This window comes from Elgaria multicarinata, chromosome 8, assembly GCF_023053635.1.
Source record: "Elgaria multicarinata webbii isolate HBS135686 ecotype San Diego chromosome 8, rElgMul1.1.pri, whole genome shotgun sequence".
Taxonomy (NCBI): Eukaryota; Metazoa; Chordata; class Lepidosauria; order Squamata; family Anguidae; genus Elgaria; species Elgaria multicarinata.
Genome location: NC_086178.1, coordinates 33631207 through 33658223, shown reverse-complemented (window position 1 = coordinate 33658223; position 27017 = coordinate 33631207). Strand labels below are relative to the sequence as shown.

The window sequence follows — 27017 nt, the reverse complement described above, 5'->3', positions numbered from 1 at the left end:
TTAAGAAATGTGTTTGGTGGGAAAACTTCATGTAATGGTGTTTTCTTCAAAAAACACTCCAGGCATCATATCCACGCTATACAGAGGAGAGTTCCTGCACAACCGTTGTGTTGCGTGGCAGGCTCCATGGACTTTTCCATTGCATTGAGTTGACTTTTCCCACTGGGTACAGAGTTCCCTGGCAAGAGTGGCGAAAGGAGTGAGTGCTGCTCTGGGAGAGATGCTGGGATTGTTTTTTTAGCAGCAATGGCTGATGGGATACCATCGGAAGGACAGGGGCAGGAGAGAGGGCAGAAGACCTGTCAATCAAACATCGCAATGCATTTTACTCAGCTCCACGGTAGCCCAGTGGTGGAGTTAGAACATGTTGTGTGGGGAGTACCCCTAAAAACTCAACTGTTGAGTAGAGTTTTCACACTGCGTTGACTAACATGTCTGAAGTGAGCCATTGTCTGACATGCACAGCCCCTTTTCAGGTCACTGGAGCAATTGGGCTAGATAAAATGCCAATGCTTTTGAGGCAGAAATAACGAAGTCATGAGTCACTAGCGCTTGCAGAGGATTTAGTAGTTTGGGTGACCAGGCTCCTGCATCTTCATTAGGGAAGAGGACAACTGGCATTTGGGCCTTCCATGTCTCGTATTAACCCTCTCCTTTCTTTTTCTTTTAGGTGGGGACCAGGGCTTATTAAACACCTTCTTCAGCAGTTGGGCAACTACAGACATTAACAAGCATCTGCCATTTATTTATAACCTAAGCAGTATTTCTATCTACTCCTACCTCCCAGCATTTAAAGCGTAAGTGGGGACACTGTGTAAACAGACGGGCTGTGCAAGGTTAACTTTTCATTTCAATATGTGTGTGGTGTTTCTGTTCATACTACAAAGCAGAGATGGGTCAGAGAAATTAAGTTTGTATTACTTGCTCTTGCATGACTCCCTTAGGCAAGAGCTGATACAACCTAAATGAGAATCAAAAAGAGCTTTGATGACATGTTAGGAGAGTAAACTATAATAGGAAGAAGCGATTTGTAGCCCAATTTTACTAGTAGGCATCAACTTGCTCAGAATGAAATGTCTAAACCATGTGGATTAGACCTGGGGTTGACAGATAGCACATTTTCCCACTCCTTTGTTTTATGGCAGCCATCTAGGCCAGCAATGTGAGAAACAATATAACTAGTTGCTTTTAAGGGCTTGGGCTGATCTTGTATCACAGCATTGGAGATGGCACAGTATGGTTTATTTATTTCCATTCTATACAATGTTGACACCCCCAGCCCATGTGGGAGCACACTGGCCTTTTCCCATGATGGTATTGCCCTTTCTAAAACTGGCCCGATGTGGTCCATGGATTCTGATGCTATTCTTGGTTTGGAAGCCACTCCAACATCTCAGTTAAGAATTGTTGGAACAGCCTCTTTGATCGCTTCCCAAATGGCCCAAACCATAAATTGTGCCAGACTTGGCTTAAGAATCCTGATGCCCAAATACCAAAATCACTGTTGGAGATACATGCTCTACTCCTGTTGGAAGAGTACGGCTATCCAGTATTGATGTTGGTATTTGGGCATCAGAACCCTTCTCCAGTTGAAAGATAAATGGGCTGAAGAAAAATGATCTGAACATTTTTTGGGAGAGAATGCATTAAGTCAGCATCCATACAGAAATCTAACATGAGCATTCGGAGCTGACAAATAGTAAAATGGTTGTGGAGACAGAGGGGGAAAGAGAAGGGGGAAACACCCTCAACTCATGTATGCTAAACAAGATAATTTTAAGTCGCTTTTAGAGTCCAATAGTGCATCTTGTGCGAGCTTTGAGGAACAGCGTATGTAATTAGACCCTTTGATTAGATACTAGGACACAATACAGCTGCATCCTCATATCATCCACCATTACGAGACTTAATCCCTCTCTGATAAGAGCCCATGTCTTACTGAAAACATCTACAGGATGAGTACGGTGCAGGGCATATCTGTTTCCCTTCTCTGAAGTAGAGCAGCTGGAAAGCTTGTTAACCTCCTGGCAAACTCAAATGTTTCCTACAGAAACCTGACTCTAATAGCCTGTGTTAATTTATTTTAAATCTCCAGGAAGAATGTAAGTAAAGGTAAATCTCTTGAACCATGCCACTCATACATCCAGAAGTAAATGAACAATTGTATGAGCTAGTCTCTAGGCAACATCAAGTAACTGGAGTTTAATGGAGCAGCTAACGTAAGCAATGTATTAAGTGGCTCAGGTTCAAGCTGCGTCTTGTGATCTGAGCATCGTATGAGGCACTGTCAAGTTAAAATTAGAACACTTATTTTGGGAAGTTCATGCAAACTGAATGGCTGGTAGAGAGAGAATATCTGGCTCACTGAATGTTATTGTGATGTACGACTTTTGGCAGTTGACTTTCTTTCAATTTGAATCATGCGACATGGAATTGTACATTCCGCTTATTTACTGTTTGAGGTCAGTTTTGGTACCTCTAGCAATACCTCTAGCAATACTACGCAAGTGATATCTGGAAGCTGAGTCACTAGGAGAGAAGCTGAATGCAAGGTATCCTCAGGGCAGGGTATTCAAGCTGTGCCAAACAGCAACGACTCATGGTGTGAGCTATGTTTTAAACCCTGCTATGATCACAACTAATCTACTGGATTTTTAGGGTGGAAAAGGGATTTACCAAAAACAGGTGTGGGCCTCAATGTCCGTGTCCAGCAATGTCAAAATTCTAAAGAAGTTTGGGTAGCTTTTTGCTCAGGGGAAAAAGGAAGGCAGCAGTGAATAAATGAGGTCAAATTGCTATAAATTAATATTATTTAGAATGCATGTTACTTAGCAAATGTGCCCATATTGATGCCCCTTGTAGAAATGCTCCCTTTCTAAATGCAGTTTCAGCCCTTCCTTTGATCTTGACTACTCAATTAACACACAATCAGGACAGTGTTTTCACAGCTGCTTAGCCCAATTCTAGGACTTAATACCACATCAATATATCTACAGCTTATCCAACAACTTTATAAGTGCTATATAAGTTCTTAGTGAGGGAGGGTATCAGAGTTGATGCCAAGTCTAGCAGCAGCTACAGGCCTCACTTTCTATAGTAAGTAAGATTTTCAAATTAAATGGGGCTTCTTCTACACAAGACTTCACAAGTTATTGTCAACTATGCAGGTATTTTTCCAAGCCACTGAACTTTGGAAATTATAGCAATACCACAGTTACAAAATATAGTATGTAATGAGGAAAGCATCTTGTAAAGATGAGAAGTCAAAAGTGAAAAGCGTTTTAGTGCATCTGTAACCTATTTTGTACGTTTGTGGGTATAATTGAAAGGTTTTAGTTGATGCATCTTGATGTTCAGCAGTAAGGTCCTAATTAACTTGTATGCTAAAGTCATGCCTTAAATCATATACTCTCATTCCCCAACAGTTGCTGTTACAGTCAGTGCTCCTCCCTGCTATAGCTAATCCTGAACTCCTTGTACAAAACAGAGATTATTGGTGATGCCACTGGCAGCAAAGTGAGTTGAGCAGTGGCGGATAGCTGTCCAGGCAGCTACTGGAAAAATAAGAGTGCTGTAGATACTTAAAGGTGTAAAAAATATGGAGAGATCTATATTGTATTACAACTGAATTCTGATAATTCCCTCTGAACTAACATAATCATGTCAGTACTTTCCATGTCAAAATTGAAATAGTCCAGACCATTAGACATACACCAACCAGTCAGTCCAGTTACTAATAAATGTCTTCATGCTACATATTCTTGGATTCAGTATGCCATTACTTGTTGGACGTTTTTAAGGGGTGCATGCATAAAACCACATCTGTCTTCCTGATCAGAGAACAAGAGCAGCAGTTGTTGTGACCACTATGAATAATTTTATGCATGTATACACTGTAGGGAAAATCCCTTCCCCACTTTGCAGGTTACTGAAATTGTTCCTTAGGCCATAGCTAGATGGGGCGAAATGCCTGCGTGATCCTTGGGATCGTCCCTGTGCATCCACATGATGCACAGGGGATCCCGGGAGCAGGGAGGGATGATCCTTCCTTTGCCCCGGGATCTCGCCTTCCCCTTCGAGCCTGCTTTTTCCACGGGATCATCCCGAGACCACGGAACGTGTGTGTGAGCATCGCGGGTTTTCCCAGTTCCTCTTGAGGACCCGGGACCCATGCACGCCCATCGGGGGTGGGGTGGGGGAGCAGGGAAATTAATTTGAAATAAAAAAACCTTACCTTTGAGTGCACGACTGTTCGTGCACTCTTCTTCTTCAACAAAAAATGGCGGCCGCGACATCCTCTCCCTCAGAGGTTGTCACACGCCACGTGTAAACAGAGGGGGAAATCTCGCCATAAAAATATTGTGAGATCTTCTCCCCTCTGTCGCGCTAGACCAGGTAGGTCTAGCTGAAGCCTTAGACTCCATCCCTGCCAAAATCCATGCGGAGTTCTTGAGTTCTGTTGACTTGCATGCAGCTGCATTGTTCCTAAATACTAAAAGCTGAGTAATTTTTCACATGAAATGGAAGCCTGAGTTTAGAGCTTTGCTAGCTCCTTCGGTTTCTGGGTGGACTGTCAAAAACTGTCACCCAGTCACAGCTATGCTAAAATTCTGGATTCTCTATTATTTTCTATGGGCAGCTCTCATTTCTACCACTTCTTATTTTAAATCACCTGTAGCCTTAAGGTAAGAGTAGTTATTGCCGTGCACTGTTGAGATTAGTAAAATTTCAGAAGCTGAAGTGGGGCCGACTTGAGACTTAAGTTGTCAGGGGGAGGAGCTTTAATGACCTGCACAGCTCCTCGCCCTTCATGTGACACTTTGAAGCAGAATTAATTTATGCAGACTTTGCGTAATGTAATACAGGTAACAGACCTGAGTTTTGCCCAGGTTGCGGAAGTGCTAAACTGCACTTCAAATGATGAAATGCTTCCTCTTGCTTCACTGTCCAGCTGGGTTATTATCCTAACAGCTATGTGAAATCCCTATAGTGGAGGCTTTCTGATGGCTTTACATAGTAGTAAGAAACTAAAAGTATTTTGGCCTGTTTTAAAGACTGTTTCATTTCTGTGTTGATTTAATGTATCATTGTATTGTTTTGAATTGAAGCCCCTGTGGGAAGAAAAGACAATATTTATAACTCCTTTTAATTAATGAGTAAATATATAAATGTATGCATGGTGCTAACACATCCAACATGAAGCTCTGGTTTTAAATATTTGTGGCTACATAGCCACAAATATTTAAGATGAATAAAGCAACTTAAGTTAGTTGCCCATTTGGGGACCATGACTAAATGTTATATTCTGTACCCACCCATCAGGCAGAACTATTCTTCTTCTGACAGGTTTGGGACAGATGCTAAAGTGGTGCACTTCCTGGGGAGAATGAAACCATGGAACTACACATATGACTCCAAAGCCAAAAGTGTCAAAGAAGATGCTCAAGATCCCACAATGATACATCCAGAGTTCCTCAATATGTGGTGGGATACTTTTGTCACAAACATCTTGCCATTACTACAGCAGCACGGTGCCATTAAAGATACAGCTACTGGTGTAAAGGCGGTATGTCTTCTAAATTAATATACCCTTTACCTTGACTGGGGTGTGGGAAAAGAGGATCGCGCTTGCAGAAAGCCATCACTTGGCTGTCGATCGAACGGAACTGACTCGGTCTGAAACTAGCATGATTGCTACAAAATAAGCTTACAACCCTGCGCTATAGCAAGGCTACTCAGTGAGCTGACTAGTGATATGGTTGCAACCAAAATGGGTTTGCTTTCGCCCTGGCACAGCACGCTGGCTCAGGTCTGCAACTGTTGGCTATTGTAGTACCAAACACTGGTTACGCTTCTACACTGTACTAAAGGACAGATTAAATACTAACTGTGGCAGACCTATGTATATGAATTCAGCAGTAATCAGATTCTTGAAGAGGAGTGGGGCAGAGAGAAATTTTAAAAGTGCACATGGGCAGGAAGGAGCTGGCTTGGAATCCAATGGTCAAATTATATGGGGAGAAGTAGGGGGCCTTTAATGATATCCACAACCCCCACTCTCTGAATCCTTCCCACCCCACCCTGATACAGATAAACAGCAAATTTTAACCAAATCCTGGCCCCCTCAATACAGTTAGTAATGGAGATACAAGGGGGCTATCTCCCCTTAACTGAAGCACTGATGGAATCCCTCCCCCAAAAATTCCAAGTATATTTCTCCCAGTGGATTTAACATTACCAAACTTCATTGGAGAAGAGATAAATGGCAGGTGGAGAGTGCAGGCAGTGTACTCCTGCTCCTCCTGTCAGCCCATGCTGTATTTAATTTTTAAAAGATGCTCCCCAGTTATACGAATTTGGCAAGACACATGTTGTTACACTGCCAAAATGTCTCGCTTAATCTCTTAAAATTTAATAAAACTAGATACTCCAGCTTAATGCTAATATGAAGTGCTGTCTCTAGTTACCATCCTTTAACAAAGCAGAGGATGGGGAAGCATGCGCTTAAAATAGTACTGGACACTGCCAACAAGCCTTGAATGTTGAGGTTGATTGTATTATACATTCCTTTTGGATTGTACTTCTGAACGAAGTGGTGGTTAGGATTGTTGCAACCTCTCTCTTCGTTCTGGAGAATTACAATGTGAAGAGGTCTTTGAGGCATGTGAACATGGCAATTGGTTTTAGGGATGTCAAGCTCACTAGAGTAAATTGTCCAGCATGGATGTCTGCAAATGTCTCTGTAACTGGCTTACACAAGCTCCTCTCTAATCATAAATGTACTGAGCAGTACTTGGTAGCAATTGCTGTTTTAATATTTGTTAGTAAGTTGGGTGCAGGCCTGGGCACTATTGCATCCACAGCAGTCATCACTTGATTCTGTATACCAAGAGTTTTTATTCCTTCACTTCAGATCAAATTAGCTCTCTGGTCTAGCTTTAGTTGAGCACCGAGTGTCAGTTTACATTGACATTGATGTATTGCTGTTAAACATCCAGTTTACAACAGGATTCAGAGCTAAACTAGGATATGTACCAAAGGCTTCATGGTTTCTATATACAGTACTTGACCTCATATATGCAAACTTGTGTCTAAAATATGATTTCCAGCAATATGCGGAAGATAAACAGACCACTGAGAGAAATCTGTAGGTGGACATCATCCCTTTATGCAGTTTCCCTGCTATCTCTAATGTGTTGGAACAGACTGAATGGTAGTGTTGTACCTACCATCTTAAACTTATAGCAAAGCCAGGGAGGTGGATCTACAGATTGACAGTACTAGTACTTGAAACTAGAAGTGCTGTGACTTCCTTAGTTTTCCCTTATGTTTAACTATCCAAAACAACTCAACTTTTAATTTCTCACACGTGCAGTCCGATAATGCATGCAGCACAGCTTTAACCACTTCCAAGCTTGGTATAGAGAAAAGACAATAGTTAAGTTCTTAGACCTTTCTGAGACCAAAGGTACTGATCTGTTCTTGAGCTATGCTTTCTGTTGTCCGTATTTCAACTTTCTAATGAACTATTTGCAGCTATCGGGCTTGGTCTATACACTGGCTTTCTCTTGTGGCTTCTGTAGAGAGGTATGAAGAACTTAAACCTGTTGCTAACTACCTATCTGCTGTCTCATTGACTTAGATATGCTCTTCATTTATTTTTACAGCTCCTTAAAACTTGTGTAAATGGTGCTTGCTGCTTTGCATGGGAATTTCTCATTGGTTTTCCTACCCTCTGCTGTTGTTGCTTTATGCCGTAGCCCTTCTTTTTTTTTGGCAGTGATCTAGTGGCCCCGCTCCCACTCACTTGCACTTTCTTTTTAGGAGGAGGTAGCAGAGGCAGTGTCCCACCTGTCACTTTCATCTTCAGCACTACCACACTCACCGCCATCGCCGCCATCTATGTCTTCAGAGGAGCGCAAAGAAAGATGGGAGCAGGGCCAGGCTGACTACATGGGAGCAGACAGCTTTGACAACATCAAGAAAAAACTTGATACCTACCTCCAGTAGAAGCACTTGTATCTGTTTTACAGACATCAGCAATACAAGGACTTGTTTCAGAGCTATAGCAACTAGAAAAGTCAGATAGGGTCAATTAAACCTGCTAGCAGTTTGCCACTGCTCAGCTGAAGTCTGTTGGCAGTACTGCAGGTAAGAACTGAGCAAACGCTGTTTTAAGTATGAATCCTTGTGCCAACTGCCAGATCTTTTCCTCTTGCACAAAACCTAATGAACATGCCTGTAATGAACTCATTGGGAACAGGGCACTCAACTGGCTTGAAACGTACCCCTTAGACCTATAGGGACTGTGCTTTACCTCTACTTCCCTTCAAGCCCAAACCACGTTTTGCTTGCTATGTTAAAATAATGACTAGAGGTTAAGGCAGCTACAATGAAGGGGCCTTACAATAAGGAGGTAAAAAACATGCAACATCGTAACTGTAACTACACTGCTTTTCTGTCAATTCCAGCCATATTGAAGATTCTGACCAGACTCCTATGCACAGTACCTACAGCATGGCAAATGCTTTTGTTCAGTTCTGTGTACTTCTGTGTACTTCTGGGACTAGTAAAAACACCCCTTTGAACTGTTACCTGTAATATGGCACTCTAAATACAAAATAAAATAATGATAAAATCCTATCACACTCAACTTTGTCAAGTAAAACTGTGTCCCCCTCAAACCTGCTACTTAGCACTTGTAGGGTACGTCATCAACACAAGCTTTCAAAGCATATTTTGCACATATTGCTTAGGAGCATTTACTACAGCATTGTTCAGGAAGTAAGCTTGCATTCCACTAAAATCTGTGTTAGTGTGTTAGTTTTATGTGTGTTATCTTTTCTTCTATGGCTCATATATAAAATGGCACATGATAAAGATGTGAGTGAAGTTCTGATTCTGTAGGTGTGGCATTACTCCATGGCTTTTAAAAGCATTCCAACTATTACTGCTTAGCTCTGCTATGCTACTAAGTAGAGCTACTAAGCTAAGTAGAGCTACTGCTTAGCTCTACTTGTTGCCTGATATCCAGACTGCCAAGATAAATGCTGAGGTAAGTATTTGCCAACGAATTACCTGCCTGGCTGACACCTCTCGGGGAAAAGAATTGTGCAGCACCCTTCTCCATATACTTCTTGCTTACATTGACACAAGTACTACTCAAGGCAATACATCATGTATCTGCACTTCAGAGGCTAGAGTGTTTCATACTATGACCAGTACAGGGCATTAAGCCTATTTAAGTCTGGCTTAATTTGGAACAACTACGATTGGCTGTATAGGCCTACTTAAGATGTGGCTGACTTCAGAAGTCACACCTATAAAATTAAAAACTAGCCCTCACTCTGCTCCAGTATCTATTTGAACTGGCCAGGTTGTAGCCAAAGGCAACAATGACTGTTAATTTTGGCAAGCACTCCATGTTGTTAACTATATATTTCTTCCTGTGCAAAATGGAAAATAAGGTAGTGTTCTATAAAGTTATTCACTACAACTTTAGTTATGAAGATGCTTATTGGACCAACTGCCTATCAGCTGATAATATGTCCTGCAAGTATACAAGTGTCTGAGGTAGCCAGAAATTTCCCCTCCGCAAATGCATTGGATCCAGAATTAGATGTGTGCAACTGAGCTGATGAAAGTGGATTTCCCTTTGTCCTCCTCCCCATGGCAGCCCCCTGGAAGTGCTGGATCAGGAGAACTGTGCTGGATGAGGTAAGCTGTGGTGTGGGATAGGAGGGGGATCCCCTAAAGCTGCTTGGAGGTACTTTCTGAGAACAGAGCTGTTCTGTCAATCAGGAGGCTGATCCTGGATTGAATCCACAGAATGAGGCATCTGCATGCTAATGAAGTGGTTGCGATTGGTGTAGTTTTGAACACCGATTGCCAACAAGCCCGTTTGTTCAGGGCCAATCTCTGCTCCAATTGCAACAACACAAGAGCTATTTTTATGTCAAAACATCAGTAATGCCCTTTTAACAAGGAGCTTCCTGTTGGCCAATGGAGTGACAGATATGAGTGTCCTGTACTGAAAGTGCAGGTTCAAAGGTGGAAAGAAGTATATGATTACCTCCAGCTTCTACTGAGCCCCAATCAGTGGCCCAGTCCTAGAATTGCCCACGTAGGTCCAATTCCAGCCCTTCGCATCTACTTAATGTATGCTAAACTGTAGTAGCCCCTGGTAGCAGCCTAGAGACCTGTGCCAGTGTAATCTTAGTCATGACATTGGGGTAGGGAATCAGCAGTTCTTAGGTTTGGGATTTTTAAAATTTCTACTTTGTTTCCTGATGGTACTTTTAACCTCTGATTACAGAGAAGTAGAGTTGTCAATGGCTTAGATATATTTTTTTTACCAATTGGTTTAAAAATAAGCTATTGAGGTGTTTGGCACAGAACAACAAATCATGGTTGAATTTAGGTTGCGCAAACCTAGAACTATGGGTTGTTAACCAAAAACAATTCATGAAGAGAACCCTTGTTTTGTTGGGCTATGAAGTGTGTATTGTTTAAACCATAGGTTGTAGTTATGTACAAAGCCAGTTCATGGGTTGTTTATCACCAAGCTAAAGGGGCAGCAGGCAAGAGTTGGCTCTTAGGCATTGAAATAGTGATTAAGCATGTGAACTGAACAGTCCATGAAGGTGCTTTCTGTAGTGAGTCATATTCAAGTCCAAATGGATCAGGCAACTACCCTACAGCCTTAAAGCAGGAGGAAAGTAGCTGGTTTAATTTTTTAGCAGGATTAGCCACATCTCTAGGGCGGTACAGCAATAAGTGACAGTGAAATAAGGCAAAAGATAGGGTGGTATGACAAAGAATACTATATCATTCTACTTCAAATTTCTTGACACTGGTCACAAGACTCCTTCCTTGACAGCTACTATCAACTTCAATCCGATTAAAGTTGGGATAACAGACCTAACAGAGTTTATACCACAATTTTTAAATAATTTCTTTACTGGTTGTGCTGTGTACTGTATACCAAAACTATAGAATAACAGTCTACAGTAGTACAGAGGCATCTAGTTAAAGAGGACAGGAAAACGTCTGCATCAACCATAATTTTATTTACCTAGAAATAAAACTGACACTAAATGACTGAGTTTTTACTATTTTGAGCAATGTATGATTACTAACGGTAGGAGAACTGAGGCAGAGTATGAACTCAGACAAATGTTTACTTGATTTCTAATAAACATGAGCCCTGTGCTGGAAGAAGATCCCCAACCCACACACAGCCCACATTAAGTGTGGAAATGTCTGAAGGGCAAGAGGGTAAGCCAAATGTATCTGAATGGGTTTAGAATCCTTTAGACATTTTCACATGCTGCTATGTGCACATCCTCCCTGCTTTATGCCCACATGTGTTCTCTGAATGCCTGCATAGGGCAATGGCCTCTTACAAATTCCGTTTCCTAGCTATAAGGTATCGGACAACTCAATGTACTCTTAGACATTAAACTCCAGTACACTAGTTTAGAAGTCATAAAATCATGAAGTTAGCAGCCTGCTATGAACTAAAACCTGGGAGGATATAATACCATATTATACTTTTAAACTTGATGCAAACAATTGAGCGTGAAAAATCAAGAACTTAATTTTGGTCCTATACTATGCACATCTTCCTTTTAAGCTTTGCTATTGTTATAGACAACTGCAGAAATACAGAAATGAGATTCTCTAACTGGTAATCATTGCAGAGAACAAAAGCATGTTGCTGTTGATAATTTGCTCAACAAATTATATGGGATACTGTTAGTTAGAAAGGTAGTTGCTCTATACTCTTAGTATTCCTTGATTTGAAGGATGCCTAGATTGTCTTCATAACAAACACATTTTGAGATTTTTTTTGTAAGGGTGCATTAGAAGAATTTGGGCATAAAGAAAAGTTTTAGCCATGCTTTCGAAGTCATAATGCAGAAGTCCTGGATATACATGCTGACTTAACAGTACTATCAAATCAAACTCAGCCTAAGTTAGGAGCAGTTCTAACATCACTAATTACAAATCCATCAAGGTCTTAATTTCATTCATTTTTGTTTCACCAGAAGAAAGTTTTTTGGTTCCAAAGGCTCCAGCGGCAAGTTCTCTCTTCTTCTTCTGGATTTTCAGCATATTTTCTTCCACAGAGTTCTTCACAATGAACTAATGGCAATTAAAACAAAGTCAACCAAATAGAAAGGCACTTCAAAAAATATTACTGAAATTTCATTATCCTTACGTTGGCTATGTCAATATGTTGTGTAGAAAGAACAGCAGGGAGGCAAACTCTAAAGGAGGGATGAAAAACTTCAGTCCCAGGGACCAAATTCAGCCCAAGGGATCCTAATCTGACACTCTGGGGTTCTCACATCCCTTCCCCACCCCCCAACCACTGATCATTTGTTAGCTTTAGTGCAGTTTTTTTCCTAAGAGTTGAAATGCCTCTTACCAGCAGTAGGATCTTTAAGCTAAAAAATGCTGGTATTTTTCCTCCAAGCCTTTGGGCCCACCCACCACTGGAATATGGCACCTGAGAGCTTCTCAAAATAAATTTAGCTGGCTGAAAGAGGCTTCTCACCCCTGCCGATGAGTTTACAGGAAAAAGAAAATAATGTTATCATTTGTCTTTATTGCTGACAAGAACCTATTTCTTCTTGCAGCTGTCCCTTAAATCTACATCCCAATGCAGCAAGGAGCCATATTTGCGTAGTAACTTCCTAGCTCAATGAAAAACTGAACCCTGTGCTTCCCCACTTTTCTAATCCAACCGCTGAGGCCCCTTTTAAAAAAAAGCAAGCTTGCCAATCTACCTGATATTGTACAGCAGAGCTAGATGTATGATACGCTAGATTTTATAGTGGCATTTAAGGAAAGTCCCCTTTTCCTTAAATGATTACAGGTGCTTTAAAAACCTGCCAGCTCACCTTGGTGATGATAACATCCTGCTTCTGCCCAAGTCTGTGACATCTGTCAAAACACTGATCCTCTGCAGCAGGATTCCAAGCCTAGCAGGGATAAGCACATAAGAAAAGCCATACTGGATCAGACCAAGGGCCAACCACAGTTCACACAGTGGCCAACTAGCTGCTGACGAGAAACCCACAATAATCATGCTAAGCTTTGCCAAAGTAATGTATTTTCAAAGTAGAGGCTTCTAAATTATGCCACCACAGTCCTGCGGAAGAGGACTTTACTACATTGCTTACAAAAGTGGTTGGTGGAAGACTGTGTGTGTACACAAGCCTTACAGCCAACATTTATTATTTATCTTGTGATTGTGCACCAGGATCTAATTCTTGCTGACCATTATTTTTCCCATCGAGTTTGAGCTGCCAGTATTAAACAGCACTTGTCATTGACATAAGCGTTCCTGATCAAAGAGCTGGACTAAGCTTTATACGACTTCGCATTACAAAGGATGATAACTTAGCTCTTCAAGGTAATGTATGCATACTCCCAATCAGCAGCTTTCTTTCAGGTTTGCTATCATAGCTAACCTGGTGAAAAGTTACTAGATTTGTTGCTGTTATGAAGAGCCCCAAACGAATCTACCTCCTTCCTTTTTATATTTATAGGATGTATTGCATGGGTATTAAATATCATACCAATTGAATAGATACTTAATACTTACTGGATCCATTAAAAACACCCGTGAAGCTGCTGTTAGATTCAAACCAACACCACCAGCTTTTAGAGATAACAGCATTATAGTTGGAGATCCAGCTTCATTGCTTTGGAACTGCTGAATTGCCTCTACTCTTTTTTTGCGTGTCATGGACCCATCTAAGCGAGCAAATGCAAAACCAGATTCCCTGAAGCAAAAAAAATAAAAGTCATATTGATACAACAGTCAATCTAATGTTCTGAACCTTGAATGAAGTTCAGATTTTTTAAAGCATGAAAGTTAATTCTTCTACGGGCAAGTTTACAACTACAGCAGATAAAATAGCAAATATTCACATTTTTCAACCATTTCTATTGACAAACTTACTTTTTTTTAGCAAGCACTTATTTTATTCAAATATACATTTCTACTTACTTTAGTGGAATCTCTATTAGAGACAGGAATTTTGTGAACTGAGAAACAATTAAACTCTTAATAGCCGGATTTTGCTTCCTGAGTTCTAACAATGCATGCATTAGTGCACTGATCTGGAAAAAAAAAATCAGTTTTACAAACAATGTTCTTTAGTTGGTTTCTTTAGATTAGTTTTATAATTACAAAGGAGTACTTGCATGGTTTCAGAGTCTTGTCTGCCAGACTGACCAATAGTTTCTCCAGTTTTCTATCACTACATACCAAAAATTCTTGCCCTCAGGCAAATGAAAGAAAAGCAGCCAACCAGGAGTAAATATCACAAAGCACAAAGATTAGAGAGAAACAAAAACTAGTTTCTTATAGAGAAAGTTATTCCTTTGGAAATCCAGAAGCCTGACTCTTCTGGATTTCCAAAGGCAACTCAGACTGTTAACACATACAACTTTAGTGCAATACACATTGACTTTTAGAAAGCAATAACATAGTCATACTAATACATGAATCCAATGAAGATGTAGAAACAAGAATTCAGGAATTCACACTTTTGAAAGCAGGGTATTATTCAAAGGTAGCAATTCTTTCCATTTGGCTTCTCGCCTCCTCCTTCCTTACACAGGCATGTCTGGACTAACCAATGCTTGTCTTTCTAGGTTGTCCCTCCTTTCCCTCAAGCAGTATTTCTAAACTTAAGGCTGTGGTAAACCATGGCTGGGACTGAGGGGAAGCATGAATATCCCATACAATATAGAAGGAATAATGCAGTGTCTTCCTCTGTTCCTGCAAGGCGACCACTCCAGGAAGGAAGATGGGCCAAAGATAGAAACTTAAGGACTAGGAAAAAGAAAGGAATCTAGAAAAAGAGTCCATGTGGGAGTTTAAATCCCCAATGAAAACACAGAGGGAAAAGGTGTGGAAGCATCAACATCAGAGAGAAAGGGGGGGAGGAGGTAGGATCAAGAGGATGGTAGACCGTAAGTACATATAAGGAGCTGAATCAGTCAGATGCCCTTTTCTGTTACTTTCCTTGTACTAAACATAACCCATGCATCTAAACAAGAGGTTCAGACTGGCTACATCTAAAAACAGAGGGTTGCTGCAGCGCAAACCACCAGAGGAGACAGACAGTGACAACAAATGCTCAATGTACTACAAGCCAAAGGCAAAGAACTGCCAAGACAGGCGGTATGGCTGCCAACACCCTTTGTGTCACCTTGAATAGCAGCTTACATGTGTAGCAGGGTTCTATGACATACATTTTGTAAATGTTATGTTCACTGTTAAGAGTGTTAAGCACTTTTCTTTCTTTCAAGCATATCTACACGGCCAGCAGTTAGAATTTGCTCCAATACTGAAAGACTTTTTTTTTCTTATTAACCTACCAACCCAACAACTTGACGTGTCCAATTTTGGAGACTGGAACAAGAATTTGCAGGGTTTCTAGAATCAAGGCTACAGTTCAGCCAGTTTGCTATATTATCTGCAATGTAACACTGGCACATTTTTAACAAAAGCATATATTTATACAAATCTAACATTTACCTTTGAACTAGATACCCATTCTTGGTCAGCCTTTTTCCCATTATCAGGTTCTTCTAAAGGACATTCTACTAAATGTTCTAATCCAACTTCTTTCCTGCAAAGAGGACACTTGGCATTTGGCTGAAAAAAATAAATCTTAAGGTTATATTTCTTCTGAAAAAGACACCCCATGTCATTTGCAAGCCAGGTTTAAAAGCTTAGTATGGCACATAACGACAACCTGTTCACAAGTGGGGACAAGTAAGTGCACTGCCTGCAAGGTGTGTCCACAACTTTAGTTTTTGCTGAAAAACCCGATCAACTCCTTCATAGGTTGTGGTGCATAATGTCTGAACCCAGACAGATGGATTGTTGTTGGGTTAACCACTGGAGTTAAGCCCTTAATCAACTCAGCGGTCTGGGTTCGGAGGTCACACTCTACAACCTGCAAAGCAGCCTATCATGGGTTGTGGTGTAAAAGTGGGAGAGATCGGTGCACTGCAAGCAGTACTCTCTCCCTCCTGTTCATGCGTGACAACCCACTGATGTTATCATTACCTGCTAACACCCCCCAAAACTTCAATTTGTCCACTAGAAGCAACCTACAATAAGAGGGCCATATAATGCCGTATAATCTACCAAGTGAATACTACAGAGGAACAAAATTAGATTCTTTGGAGACAATGTGTCTACCATAAATATGTACATGATCAACTCCAATGTAGCCTACATAGTCTGCAAAACAACCAATACCATATGTTTGTTCTGTTGAATCCATGTAACAAAAATCAGTGAGACCAGAAAATAATGCTTTCAATGCACAAACACTGCATAACTAGCCTTACTTCAAATATATTTTTCCTGCTAGTTAGAGGGGTTCCTTGGTTCCTTATCAACTACTAACATCTTTGTACACATTGCAATAGTATTACTTGTACCCTAGTAATCCTTTCTGCTCATAGTTAAGGTTTGGCTGACAGTGACTCAAGACATTTTTCTCCAAGGTGAGACTGACTGGCAACCTTGGGAGGCTGTACGCTCGGTGCAATACTTTAAAAACAAAAACGGGGGGGGGGGGAAGGCAAGTATAGTGAAAAAGAAAAAAGCACTCTTTCAAGGGTGTGTGTTTTTGAAAAAAGAAACCACTACCTTCCCACAGTACAAGACTGTAGTACTCTTATGTCCTGAAATTTAGTCTGTGGGAGGGTAGTGAGTATAGTCTTGCTTCATACAAGGGGGTGATAGAAGTGTGTGGGGGGGTCAGTATATCACTCCTTAAGAGTCACAGAATTCATAAAATCAGTCTAAGCCCACAGGTTGTGACCTTACACCTGAGGAAAAGCCCTCATTCAGCCAGATTTAGGTTTCACGTTTTGAAAGAAGTGTGCTTTACATTGAGCCACTTCCATTGTGAAGGGAAAAAAGCCACCAGACCCCTATCTGGAAAGTGATTCTAAGCCACACGAGTTTCCTACTGAACCTCCTTCCCCACTATTACTTGCCTCTGAAAGTGTTGTTTACAGTAAACAGTGTCTCTGGGAGGAAACCAGCAGAGAGGCGGAGCCACTTTCAGCAGTAAACTGACTTGGAACCCTAATCCAGAATGGACTCTGGGACCCACAATAGAGGAATGGCTATTGAAGATGTTTGAGCTAGCGGAGATGGCAAAACTCACGGCAATAATGAGAGAAAAATTGACTTTAAGATTTATAACTGAATGGGAACCTTTTGTAAATTTTATGAAGAGACAAGACTTGAATATCGGTGGATTCAACCAATAATGTAGGAAATGTTAAGAGAGAAATTAGAGATTTGGATTTGACAGTGATAGAGTAAGAAAAAAAAATAACAACATTGTTACATATTTTTGCTGGGGAGAATATTGGAAGAACATTTTATTTTTGTGTTTTTTGTTTGTTCGTTTTTGTTTTGTTTTTTGCTCTGTAGTGTTTTTTATTTATTGGTGTTTGGAAATAATAAAAAGATTAAACTTCATAACGTACTCTGGGTCAGAGTCCTGGCAAATTAAAGTGCCCAGTTTAAGCACACTTTTAGAAGTGCAAATGGTATAACAAGTTGTTTGGCTCACAGTATGCATAACAAAGCTGCGGGACTCATTATCCTTTAACTGGAATCTATTTCTTTCTTTCATTAATATTGAAACATAACAATCATCCACAGCAGAATGTTTTGTGAGTAGGCTGCTGTTTATTATTTCAAGTGTTAACAGTTCTTCACTCTACCTAGGAATGAAGGCAGTCTTCTGAGTACAATTAACACACAAGAGGGGAAAGTGGGGATGATCACGCTACTCCCCCCCTCCCCTTGTTGAGGGATAACTTCTGAGACAGGGAGCTTTTTTTTATTTTACTCTTGCAGGCTCCCTGCATACTATAGAACTGATTGCCCAATGTTCTAAATAGCACGGGACACTTCCATGGATAGAAGTCTATCCTCCCTTCCCAACCCTTTGTGTTTGTTGTACTTGACAACACCATCTGCATAGAGCTAGAGTTTCACTAATGGAAAAGGTAAGTTTCACCTGAGAATATGTATTGATTAGCACTAGTAGAATTGAAGAATGAACTCCTTATGTATGTGTAGGCATCTCTCCCAAGTAGTTATAGGAAGTTTTATCCTGCAGAAGACAGGTGACGTCAGGATCGGTTTCCCTTTCTTTCTAGAGGGGTTTTGGCTCACTAGCAATATTTTAATTGTGTTGGTCTTGACTGGATTCATGTGGAGAAGCAGTAATTGGTCCACCAGTGAATACTTCTTTTCAGATTTCTGGGTTAATTGATGAGCTCTACAGAATAGACTTATGTACCAGCTGAACAGAAGCCTTTTGTTTTTACTGAGGAATAAATAAGTGTCACTGAACTATTTAAATTGAGACTCAACTAGTGTCAGCTTTGTTTTTTCTAGATAACAAACTGTAAAGCTACAGTATACTACCTAAAACCAAGCTAATTGTTGATACTTTCTGTGGTTGATACTGTAGAATATCAACCATATAAAGTTTACAATGAATGTGAGGGCACAGCGTATAACACACACACAATGGTACACTGAACGTTAATGAAAAGCAAAGGTAAGGGAATTTGATGCAGTTCAATGTGCACTCAAAAAACTTCAGCAGATGAGACTATGTTTATGGCAGCAAGAAACTCAAAGTGCATATAAAGAGAATTAATCATATATGTGCATATGAAGAGAATTTTATAAACACAATAGGCCAAGTACCCTCCAATCACCCAGGAGTAATACATATCACTTCATAATAACCCAGTATAGTTGAATTAAGGTAGTAACTAACCTTCTCCCTTTGAATGACTTCACAGATACATGGTTTGCAGTACACGTGAGCACAATGTGTTATCACAGGAACATTTAGGGACTCTAAGCAAATAGCACATTCTTCATCTGATCCAGAGCTTAGAATTAACTTCATCTTCTCTATTAATTTCTCACGCAGTTCTTCAGGAGTACTATTATCTGCCCATATGTAATGAAATGTAACACACTTCGACAATTAGCTATGTACAAAAATAAGTTATAAAATACCACAATGCAAGATAATACTAAAATAGAGCATTTAAGAAAATCAGTGAGGACCTGCAAAAAAAGGTTTGTAATATATTTCACCTCCTAATACGATTGATTCTGTTGAATATGCCTGCTAACCACGCCCTGTCCAGTGGGCCATTTCATCCCCAACCCCAGTTTTCCATTTTTCTTTTCCAAGTGACACCATTCCACAGCTACTGTTCATGGTCAGTCCCCTCATTGCACTGACTGGCAGGGCGGGTTGCCTCTTGGTTTTGTTTCTTAGATTTATTTATCTACTTTTGCAACTCTTAATGTGCTCTTTAGTATGCCAATACCTCCCTCTCATTTCACAGTAGCCACACTTTAGCTCCATTTCTGTTGGCACTCTGCACTTCATTTTGCTAAATAGAAGGAGACATTTCTGAATGAAGACAATATACTCACCAACTGTACTTAAACGCTTGTAAGACATTACCATTTAAAGATAGGAGTAAAGAGTTCCATTGCAGGGATAGTTTACAGCAGGGATAGGCAACATGGTGCCTATGAACACCAATGCACCCCAGACACCTTTCTCGGCCCCCAAGGAAAAAGAAGGTGGTTTCCTGTCACTTCTGTCTGTTAAGCTGGGGGGGGATTAAAGAGAGAAGCATGGTGCTATTGGAAGTGGGTGGAGGATTAGGGAGGGCAGTGATAAGCCAGCAAGGAATGAGGAAGGGGTGTACCAAGCAGCAGAAGAAGCCAGAAAGGGTTGTTTAGGGGGGATTTTGATGGGATCCTGAAAAAAGAGTGAGTGTGGTTTTTCATGTACTAGCAGTGAAGAGGACAAGGGACATGTGTATATATGCACATGAGGTGAGCGCATGCATGTGTGAAAGGATGGAAAATGGATAATGTTGTGGTGTGTGCATGCGTGCATGTGGAAGGGTGTGAGCCGGGGTGAGAAAAAGTTATATGGGAGAAATTCGTTGACTGGCAGGGTAGATGGAGAAAAAGTTCGCTTTCTTTGAAATAGATTTCTGTTGGTGCTGAAAACTGTGATTCAAAGAAGTGGCTAAGTGTCTTGAGACTCAGAGCACACCCCTGCCTGGTACTATATATATTTTGGGCACATTACTTGTTCTTTGTGATTAGCCACACCTCCCATGGCAGCCATTTTACCAAATGTGCCCACAGGTCCAGATAGTTGCCTACCCCTGGTTTAGAAGTGGAATTACTTTTTTCTTTTTAAAGAGCAAAGACACCAAAATATAGTTTCCCAAAAACTCCTTCTGACACTATGCACCACACACTAAAGTGGTCTCAGATCATGGATAGCATTACAATGCAACTTTAAAGGGGAAAAAAGATGCCTCATACACATGGCAAAAGTTAAAAGTAGGGAACAGCTTAGACAGCAGATTTACTATGTAGCCCACAAACAGCAGCCTCACTGGTGACTATCTCTGAAACAAATTTAGATTAATTTTCAGGCCTCAAAACAAGTAGTTTTTTGCATTTGTTGTCAGTGTAAAATGTACGACTTTCAAAGCCATCAGAAGGAGAGGGATATGAGAAGCACAGATTCTAATTCAGGAAGGAGTAAGACTTGTGATGTACATGCAGCAAGGACTTTTAGGCATTGCAATGCAGTTAAGCTGCCCTTTGTTAAGCCAGCAATTTACCAGGCAAAGTGTCTATTGGGGACATTAATATTTCAAACTTAGAAAGTGCAATCAGGATGCACACTGGTAAGAATGAATGGGGGACCTTTTCATGGACCATGAATATTAAGAACGAGACAACAAATCTGACAGCAAACATACAATTTCATCTGTATGTCTCAGCAGCTTAGACTAAAGGTCTACTACATTTTTTAAAAGGACATGAAGGTACTAACCTTCTTCACAGTTGGATGAAGATGCACTTGTACAGAGACGTGGGTGACAGCACAACTGTCTCAATCGGAGCAAAGCACCAAGAACATCTGCATAGTGGGTCAAAACAGTTCCCTCACTGAAGTACCTGAAGAATAATTTTGACAGTAAAGTGAAGCAAAAATGTTTCAGCTTGAACATTTGACCTGTAATCCACAAATTTCCCAAAGACTAGCCAAGTTCTGATGGTTTATTGACTTATCCATTGCCCTCCACCACCCAACACCCCACCCATCCTAGAAAAATCCCCCCCTCCCCAGAGAAATCCCATTGTCTCCTATGGGAGATTGAAGACAGCAGCGGGGATTCCTCTGTGCACCACCTCCCCTCCTAACAGTGGGGCTGTGAGGGATTTAACCAGCACTGGGAGGAGTGTCTAGCCATGCCAGTTTGTGTGGGGCACTCTGCTCCCATGGGGACAACACGTGCCGGCACTGAGAGGAGCAGTTGCTCTTCCCAGCAATGGCCAAGTCTGTTCATACAGCATGTACCAGTCTCGTGGTGATGTGCATTGCACAAAGTTGGAGACTTGGCCAGTGCTGGGAGGAGGAGCCACTCTTCGCAGTGCCAGCCAAGTCCCTTTTTCCAAGCCTTTCTCAGCACAGAGAAAGGCAAAAAGGGGATGAGTGGGACGAGGACTTCAGCAGGTCTGGCCATGACCGCTGTCTTCAACCTTCTCGTGGAGGGAGGGTTCCTTCCTTTCTCTGCCTGGAGAAGCCGGCCTTGAACCTGGCACCTGAAATTTCCCTGGCGGAGGGAAATTCAGTTCTCCCACCCTCACCTTAATGGAATCTTTATGAACTACATTTCCCATTCTATCCAAACTGAGAAACTCTGGCTTATCTAACTACTAACCAGAATATTAATGTGGTAGTCAGTATTAGCTGTGTGCATCTGTTTTGTCACACCCACCCATTTCATTTCAGCCTCCATAACGGACCGACAAATTGGATATAAAGTTTTGCTCCTGCACCAGCAAAAAGCAGAAATGCATGGGCACATGCACACAATCTTTGGTGCACACAGGAGAGAGGCTAATGAAATTACGTAGTAATCAATTACAGCCTGCTATTTTCCCTGGCAAACAGAACCGAAGCACAGCACAATAAACCCACTCAAAGCGTTTTACATTATGTGCCCATAGAACAACAATTACAATAATATCTGTTCTAAATATGAATTAAAGACTGCAATAGAGATACAGCCTATAGTACTAATAGAAAGGCACAATCCTGAATGGCTGAAGTCACTGGAAATTCTGCTATGCATTCTCAGACTCCACATGATCCCGGGACTAGAATTGTAAACTGTGTTTGTTTCTCAAAAAATCCAGAACACTTTGTAGCCATCTAACATTCAACTATATTTGTTGGTTAAAACCTTGTGTCTTGTTTCGAAAACAGCAAACTTCCTAACAAGGCAGAATTTTTTTGTGTCCACTTACAACAGACCAAACAGTAACTGAGCACTGGTAAATGTTACTGTATCCTCCACCACCCTGCTTTCCTCTTGATAATTCATGTTCTTTTCATGAATATTAATCTGACTCTCACCTCTTAGAAGATAAAATACCCTGAACATTTCAGTAAGTACTATTCAAATTGCAACTAGACAAACAACTAACATGTTAACTACTGAAAACAGGAATTGCTCAAATTTTACAGAACAATTTTCAATTTTACACTATAATATTGCATTCTACAGAAGTTGTTTTTGGAACAGAATATACTACAGCAGCAATCTTATACACCCTTACCTGGAAGTAAGTACCATTGATTTCAATGGGGCTTACTTCTGAAGGAGATGTAGACAACTGCACTGTAAGACAGCTGGATAAAGAGGTTTTCATAAATCAAACAACTAAATGAGACCTAATGGAGTCTTTTCCCACTTAAGAGTTGGCACTATTTACCTGCTAATAGCAGCTATGCTTTCATCTTTCACAGAGTGATAGATTAGGCGCTCTTCATCTGTAAGTGTAATATGCTGAATAAATACTTTGCGTTCTGGGAGCTTCAAAACTGGCTTCCCTTTAACTTTGCTTGTTTTAGTTCTTCGAAGTGTAATGCTCTTAATCAGGGATTGTAAACGCCTAGCAAAACAGAGGAAGCAGATATGAGGCAAACAATGTTAATAAAAGACGCATTTTATATCTCAGCTCTGTGGCTAAATCTTGTACACCAAAGCTGCAAATCACTCTATTAAAAAGATTTTGAAAAGGCATCTATATTCTTCACACTTTTATTATGTTTTGGTCTTTTAATGAAATTGTATATTTTGTCTGTTTTAATCACTATGTAAATTGCCTTGGTCTTTAAGAGAAAGGTGACTAAGAAATTAAATACATAATACATTTTTTATATAACCTATGCAGTGGTCTTTATGGAATATATTTATCCAGAACGTATTAGAAAGAGTCCATACTTAAGTCCTCCTTGATCTCCCATAGTGACAGGACGCTGGATTGTTCTGTGCCACCACTCTCTATCTGTAAAAGGCTTCAGCTTTAAAAAGGAAAGAAGAGACCACAGATCCTTTAAGGAATTCTGAATAGGTGTACCTAAAAGGAGGATGGGAATGAAACAGAAGCATGCCACACATTATACCTCATGCAACACACTCAAAAACAGAACTCAAGACTGGGCCAACAAAAAGGATCCCATGTACAAGGATACTAAAACTTGCCTAAGTATAAGCTTTCAAGTGTGTAACAAAATTACCCGGTTCACACGTAACACCAATTTGTGGGTTAGTTAACCTCAAATTGGTGTGAAGTGAACAGGAGTGGTTTGAATTTCTGTTTTCAATTAACAACCTATCAACCTGTTCATAGGTTGTGAGCATGATTTCTGAACCCAGGCACTCTGGGTTGTTTAGGTGCTAAACAACCCAGAGTTAACCCAACAACAAACCATGGATTGACTCTGGGTTCTTAAACCTCTAAACAACCCAGAGAGCAGGTTCACATGATTGGCAAAGGAAAAGAAGCCACGGTGTTTTCTTTCCCCCCACTCCACGCTTGCCAGTTGCATGCCATATCATTTCCCTAATTACCCTCACTGGTTGCTGTGTCATCTGAACTCGGCAAGGGTGCTTTCCAAAACACCCTGGAACCCTAGAACAAACCATAAGTTGCATGGCAATTTTGAAGCCACCCCAGATGCACATCTTGCCAGGCTCAGATGACACAGCAACCCGTGCCCAGCAAGAGTAATTAGAGAAATAGTGGGCATGTGATTGACATGCGTAGGTTGGGGAAAAGAAGCTACCAAGGCTTCTTTTCCTTGCTGATCATGCGAACCTGGTCAGAGTGTCCAGGTTGAGATGTTATTATGTGTGAACCAGGTAATTGTCAGCTTGAATTATTATGGGAAATTAACAATGTCCTACAACAGAATCACTAAATTATCCCTCAAAAGTTAGTTGTATGATAGCATTCAGTTCCCCAGACAAGTTTATTTGAAACCACTCACATATTTTAAACATTTATAAGTTTCCCATAAAGTTACATTTAGAGAGAGGAGCATGGCCGGGAATGATAGGCAGGTTGCAAGCAAAAAAAAAACCCATCCAGTTCCAATGCAGTATTATCAATATGGTTTGGATTAAAACATTCTGGAGATGGCTCCTGAGGATTTTATTTCATCAATTAAAAATGATTTCTTAAAAGCAGCACCTGCTTGGAAATCATAACATCTCTCTGCCATGAAATGTAGTAGTTTTGGCATCTACTTTGGTTTGCTTCTGAAACATCTTTGGCCAGGTACAGGCATACTTCGCAAGTTCTACAGCCTGGGGGTTATGCTTAAAATGCATTAATGCCTTTCCTCACATACTGTATTGACGTTTTAATATTAATGTGAGTTTTAATAACTATTATAAATCAATCAATAATGTAGTTCCCCACAGCCCAACACATAAGACAATCCAGCAAGCATATTCTTTCAAGCCAGATGCAAGATTCATTTTGAGGCTTTCCGAATCGTATCATGCACTGGCAGCAACTTAAATACGAGGAAACTTCTCAATTACACCAATTCCTGCTATAACGGTTAAGAACGCGTATGCCTAGCCAACCATTTCTGCAAGAAGGCCGCTTGTACACTGCTACTGTGCCTCTATAGAAGTACCAGCATGAGCACTCAAGCTCCATACAAGACACATTGTACTATAAAAATCTCCTGCATGGAGTTCTAGTCGTAGACCAGTAGTGCGACTGGGCCCAGAACCTTCGCTTAAGTGCTCTCTTCATGCTATTCACTACCACACATGAGTATTAAGTGAATGTTTAAAGCCCAATGACTTTAATATCAATTGTTATCCTGGGAGAGATGCTTTCCTTAATCTGAGTGTAGGGTTTGATCCCAGACGTCCTTTAAAACTAAGCAGCGAACACCATCAGTTCACAGATCATACTGCTTGATTAGCAGATGTACTGTCCAGAACAGAAATCAGAACATTCGTCACTGACTATAAAGGCTCCTCCTGGTTTGGTGTGACAGAAGCAATGGGCAAAGACTCTCATCATCCAGGAAAAACAGCGAGTTGGGTGCCTCCTACACCAAACCCGGAATGGCCATTTCTGTATCTATTGTGGCATGCTAACACTTTTTAAAATTTGAAACAGATGACATTTAAGATCAGAAAACTACAACACAGTGCCAGAGAGATGTAGCAAAGGCAGCTGCTCCCACAGAGATAGAATCATAGAATAGTAGAGTTGGAAGGGGCCTACAAGGCCATCTAATCAAACCTCACGCTCAGGTTGGGGAATCCACCCTAAAGCATACCTGACAGTTTGCATTTGTCAGTACCCAAATGAGTGACTGCATTATGCTACAGACATGATTTGCAGCAAGGTCAGTTGTATTGCCCACTGAGCAACTTTAGGCAGCCACAAAAAGAGAAGCAGCACTGCGATGGGTATCAGGACACTGGTTTTGGCCACTTCATACTGGCTAGCTTCATACAGAATGCAGAGCTATTCTTGTATCCCTTATAGCACACAACTGCTCCATTCCCTAGACTGCCATTTGCTACTCAGGTGCTCTCTGGAGGGAAGGGAAGGGAAGGGAGAGAGACTGTTTGTAATGGATACTTGCCCCAAACAAGTAGTAAACTACAATCCTAATTAAATCAATTTTACAGAGCGCAAAGCAAAATAAGAGGCATAACACCACATTGCAGTCCTGATATACGTACACAAGTCCTACTGAAATCGATGGGATGTTAAAACACACATAATTGATCACAACCATTCTCATAATTCTAAAGCACTGCAATTTATGGCATAAATACCTGTCAGAATCCATCTTCTCTGCGAATTTAAGTCTAAGACAGCTTTTGTTTGTTGAGCATTTGGATTTCGTACTGTGTGTCCTTCATCCAACACCACCCTCAGCCACTTTATTTTGTGTAAAGGACTATTACCTTTGGCCTTGAATAAAATAAAAATGAATGTACTATTTCAACAAAATTAAAATAGACACAGGGTAGAACATGCACTCTTTCACAACACAACATATTAGGTCAAAGATGCACTCTTTCACACACACACACACACACACGCCTCCATTTCATTTCATTTCTTACACTTCTATACCACCCAAAAGCCAAAGCTCCCTGGGCAGTTAACAAAGATTAAAACCCTAAAAATACAGTATGATAGCATAATATAAAACTATTATACAAATAAGACAGCATAATATAAAACCATAAAATAAAACCAGGTATGATAATGCAATACAAAACTATACAAAAATATAAACCCAATTAATAGCCCAATTAAGGCAAGATTCTAGAAGCAGCTTGTTTTGCTCAAAGGTCACAGTCACCGGAAAGAGCATCACCACTCAGTATACGGTCCCTGGTATTACCCAGCCTGAGCTGTATCCTCTCCCACAACCCATATGGTCTTTAAACCCTGCAAATCACTCCTCATACTACAAACAGCACCTGTACTTAGGAAAGGAACCTCTCGTGCAAGCACTTGAATCATTGCTGACTCCTAG

At 40.7% G+C, this 27017-nt stretch overlaps 2 protein-coding genes across 4 annotated transcripts in view; one reads left to right on the top strand and one right to left on the bottom strand.

Moving 5' to 3' along the window:
• GYG1 (glycogenin 1) overlaps nucleotides 1-8648 on the top strand; it is a 32609-nt gene extending 23961 nt beyond the window's left edge. The window contains exons 5-8 of one of the 2 annotated variants that reach the window (XM_063132117.1): nucleotides 671-797; nucleotides 5347-5566; nucleotides 7537-7587; nucleotides 7825-8648. In XM_063132117.1, coding sequence (XP_062988187.1) covers nucleotides 671-797; nucleotides 5347-5566; nucleotides 7537-7587; nucleotides 7825-8010 — 584 coding nt within the window. In that variant the 3' untranslated portion in view covers nucleotides 8011-8648. The remainder of the gene's footprint in view (nucleotides 1-670; nucleotides 798-5346; nucleotides 5567-7536; nucleotides 7588-7824) is intronic. The other variant, XM_063132118.1, reaches the window with a different exon arrangement.
• Nucleotides 8649-11024: 2376 nt separating this feature from the next.
• HLTF (helicase like transcription factor) overlaps nucleotides 11025-27017 on the bottom strand; it is a 33944-nt gene continuing 17951 nt past the window's right edge. For both annotated transcript variants that reach the window (XM_063132084.1, XM_063132085.1), the window contains exons 16-25: nucleotides 26305-26443; nucleotides 23431-23566; nucleotides 22919-23098; nucleotides 20970-21094; nucleotides 18858-19036; nucleotides 15563-15682; nucleotides 14024-14136; nucleotides 13616-13796; nucleotides 12909-12989; nucleotides 11025-12147 (exon numbers count right to left, since the gene is read on the bottom strand). In XM_063132084.1, coding sequence (XP_062988154.1) covers nucleotides 12004-12147; nucleotides 12909-12989; nucleotides 13616-13796; nucleotides 14024-14136; nucleotides 15563-15682; nucleotides 18858-19036; nucleotides 20970-21094; nucleotides 22919-23098; nucleotides 23431-23566; nucleotides 26305-26443 — 1398 coding nt within the window. In that variant the 3' untranslated portion in view covers nucleotides 11025-12003. The remainder of the gene's footprint in view (nucleotides 12148-12908; nucleotides 12990-13615; nucleotides 13797-14023; nucleotides 14137-15562; nucleotides 15683-18857; nucleotides 19037-20969; nucleotides 21095-22918; nucleotides 23099-23430; nucleotides 23567-26304; nucleotides 26444-27017) is intronic.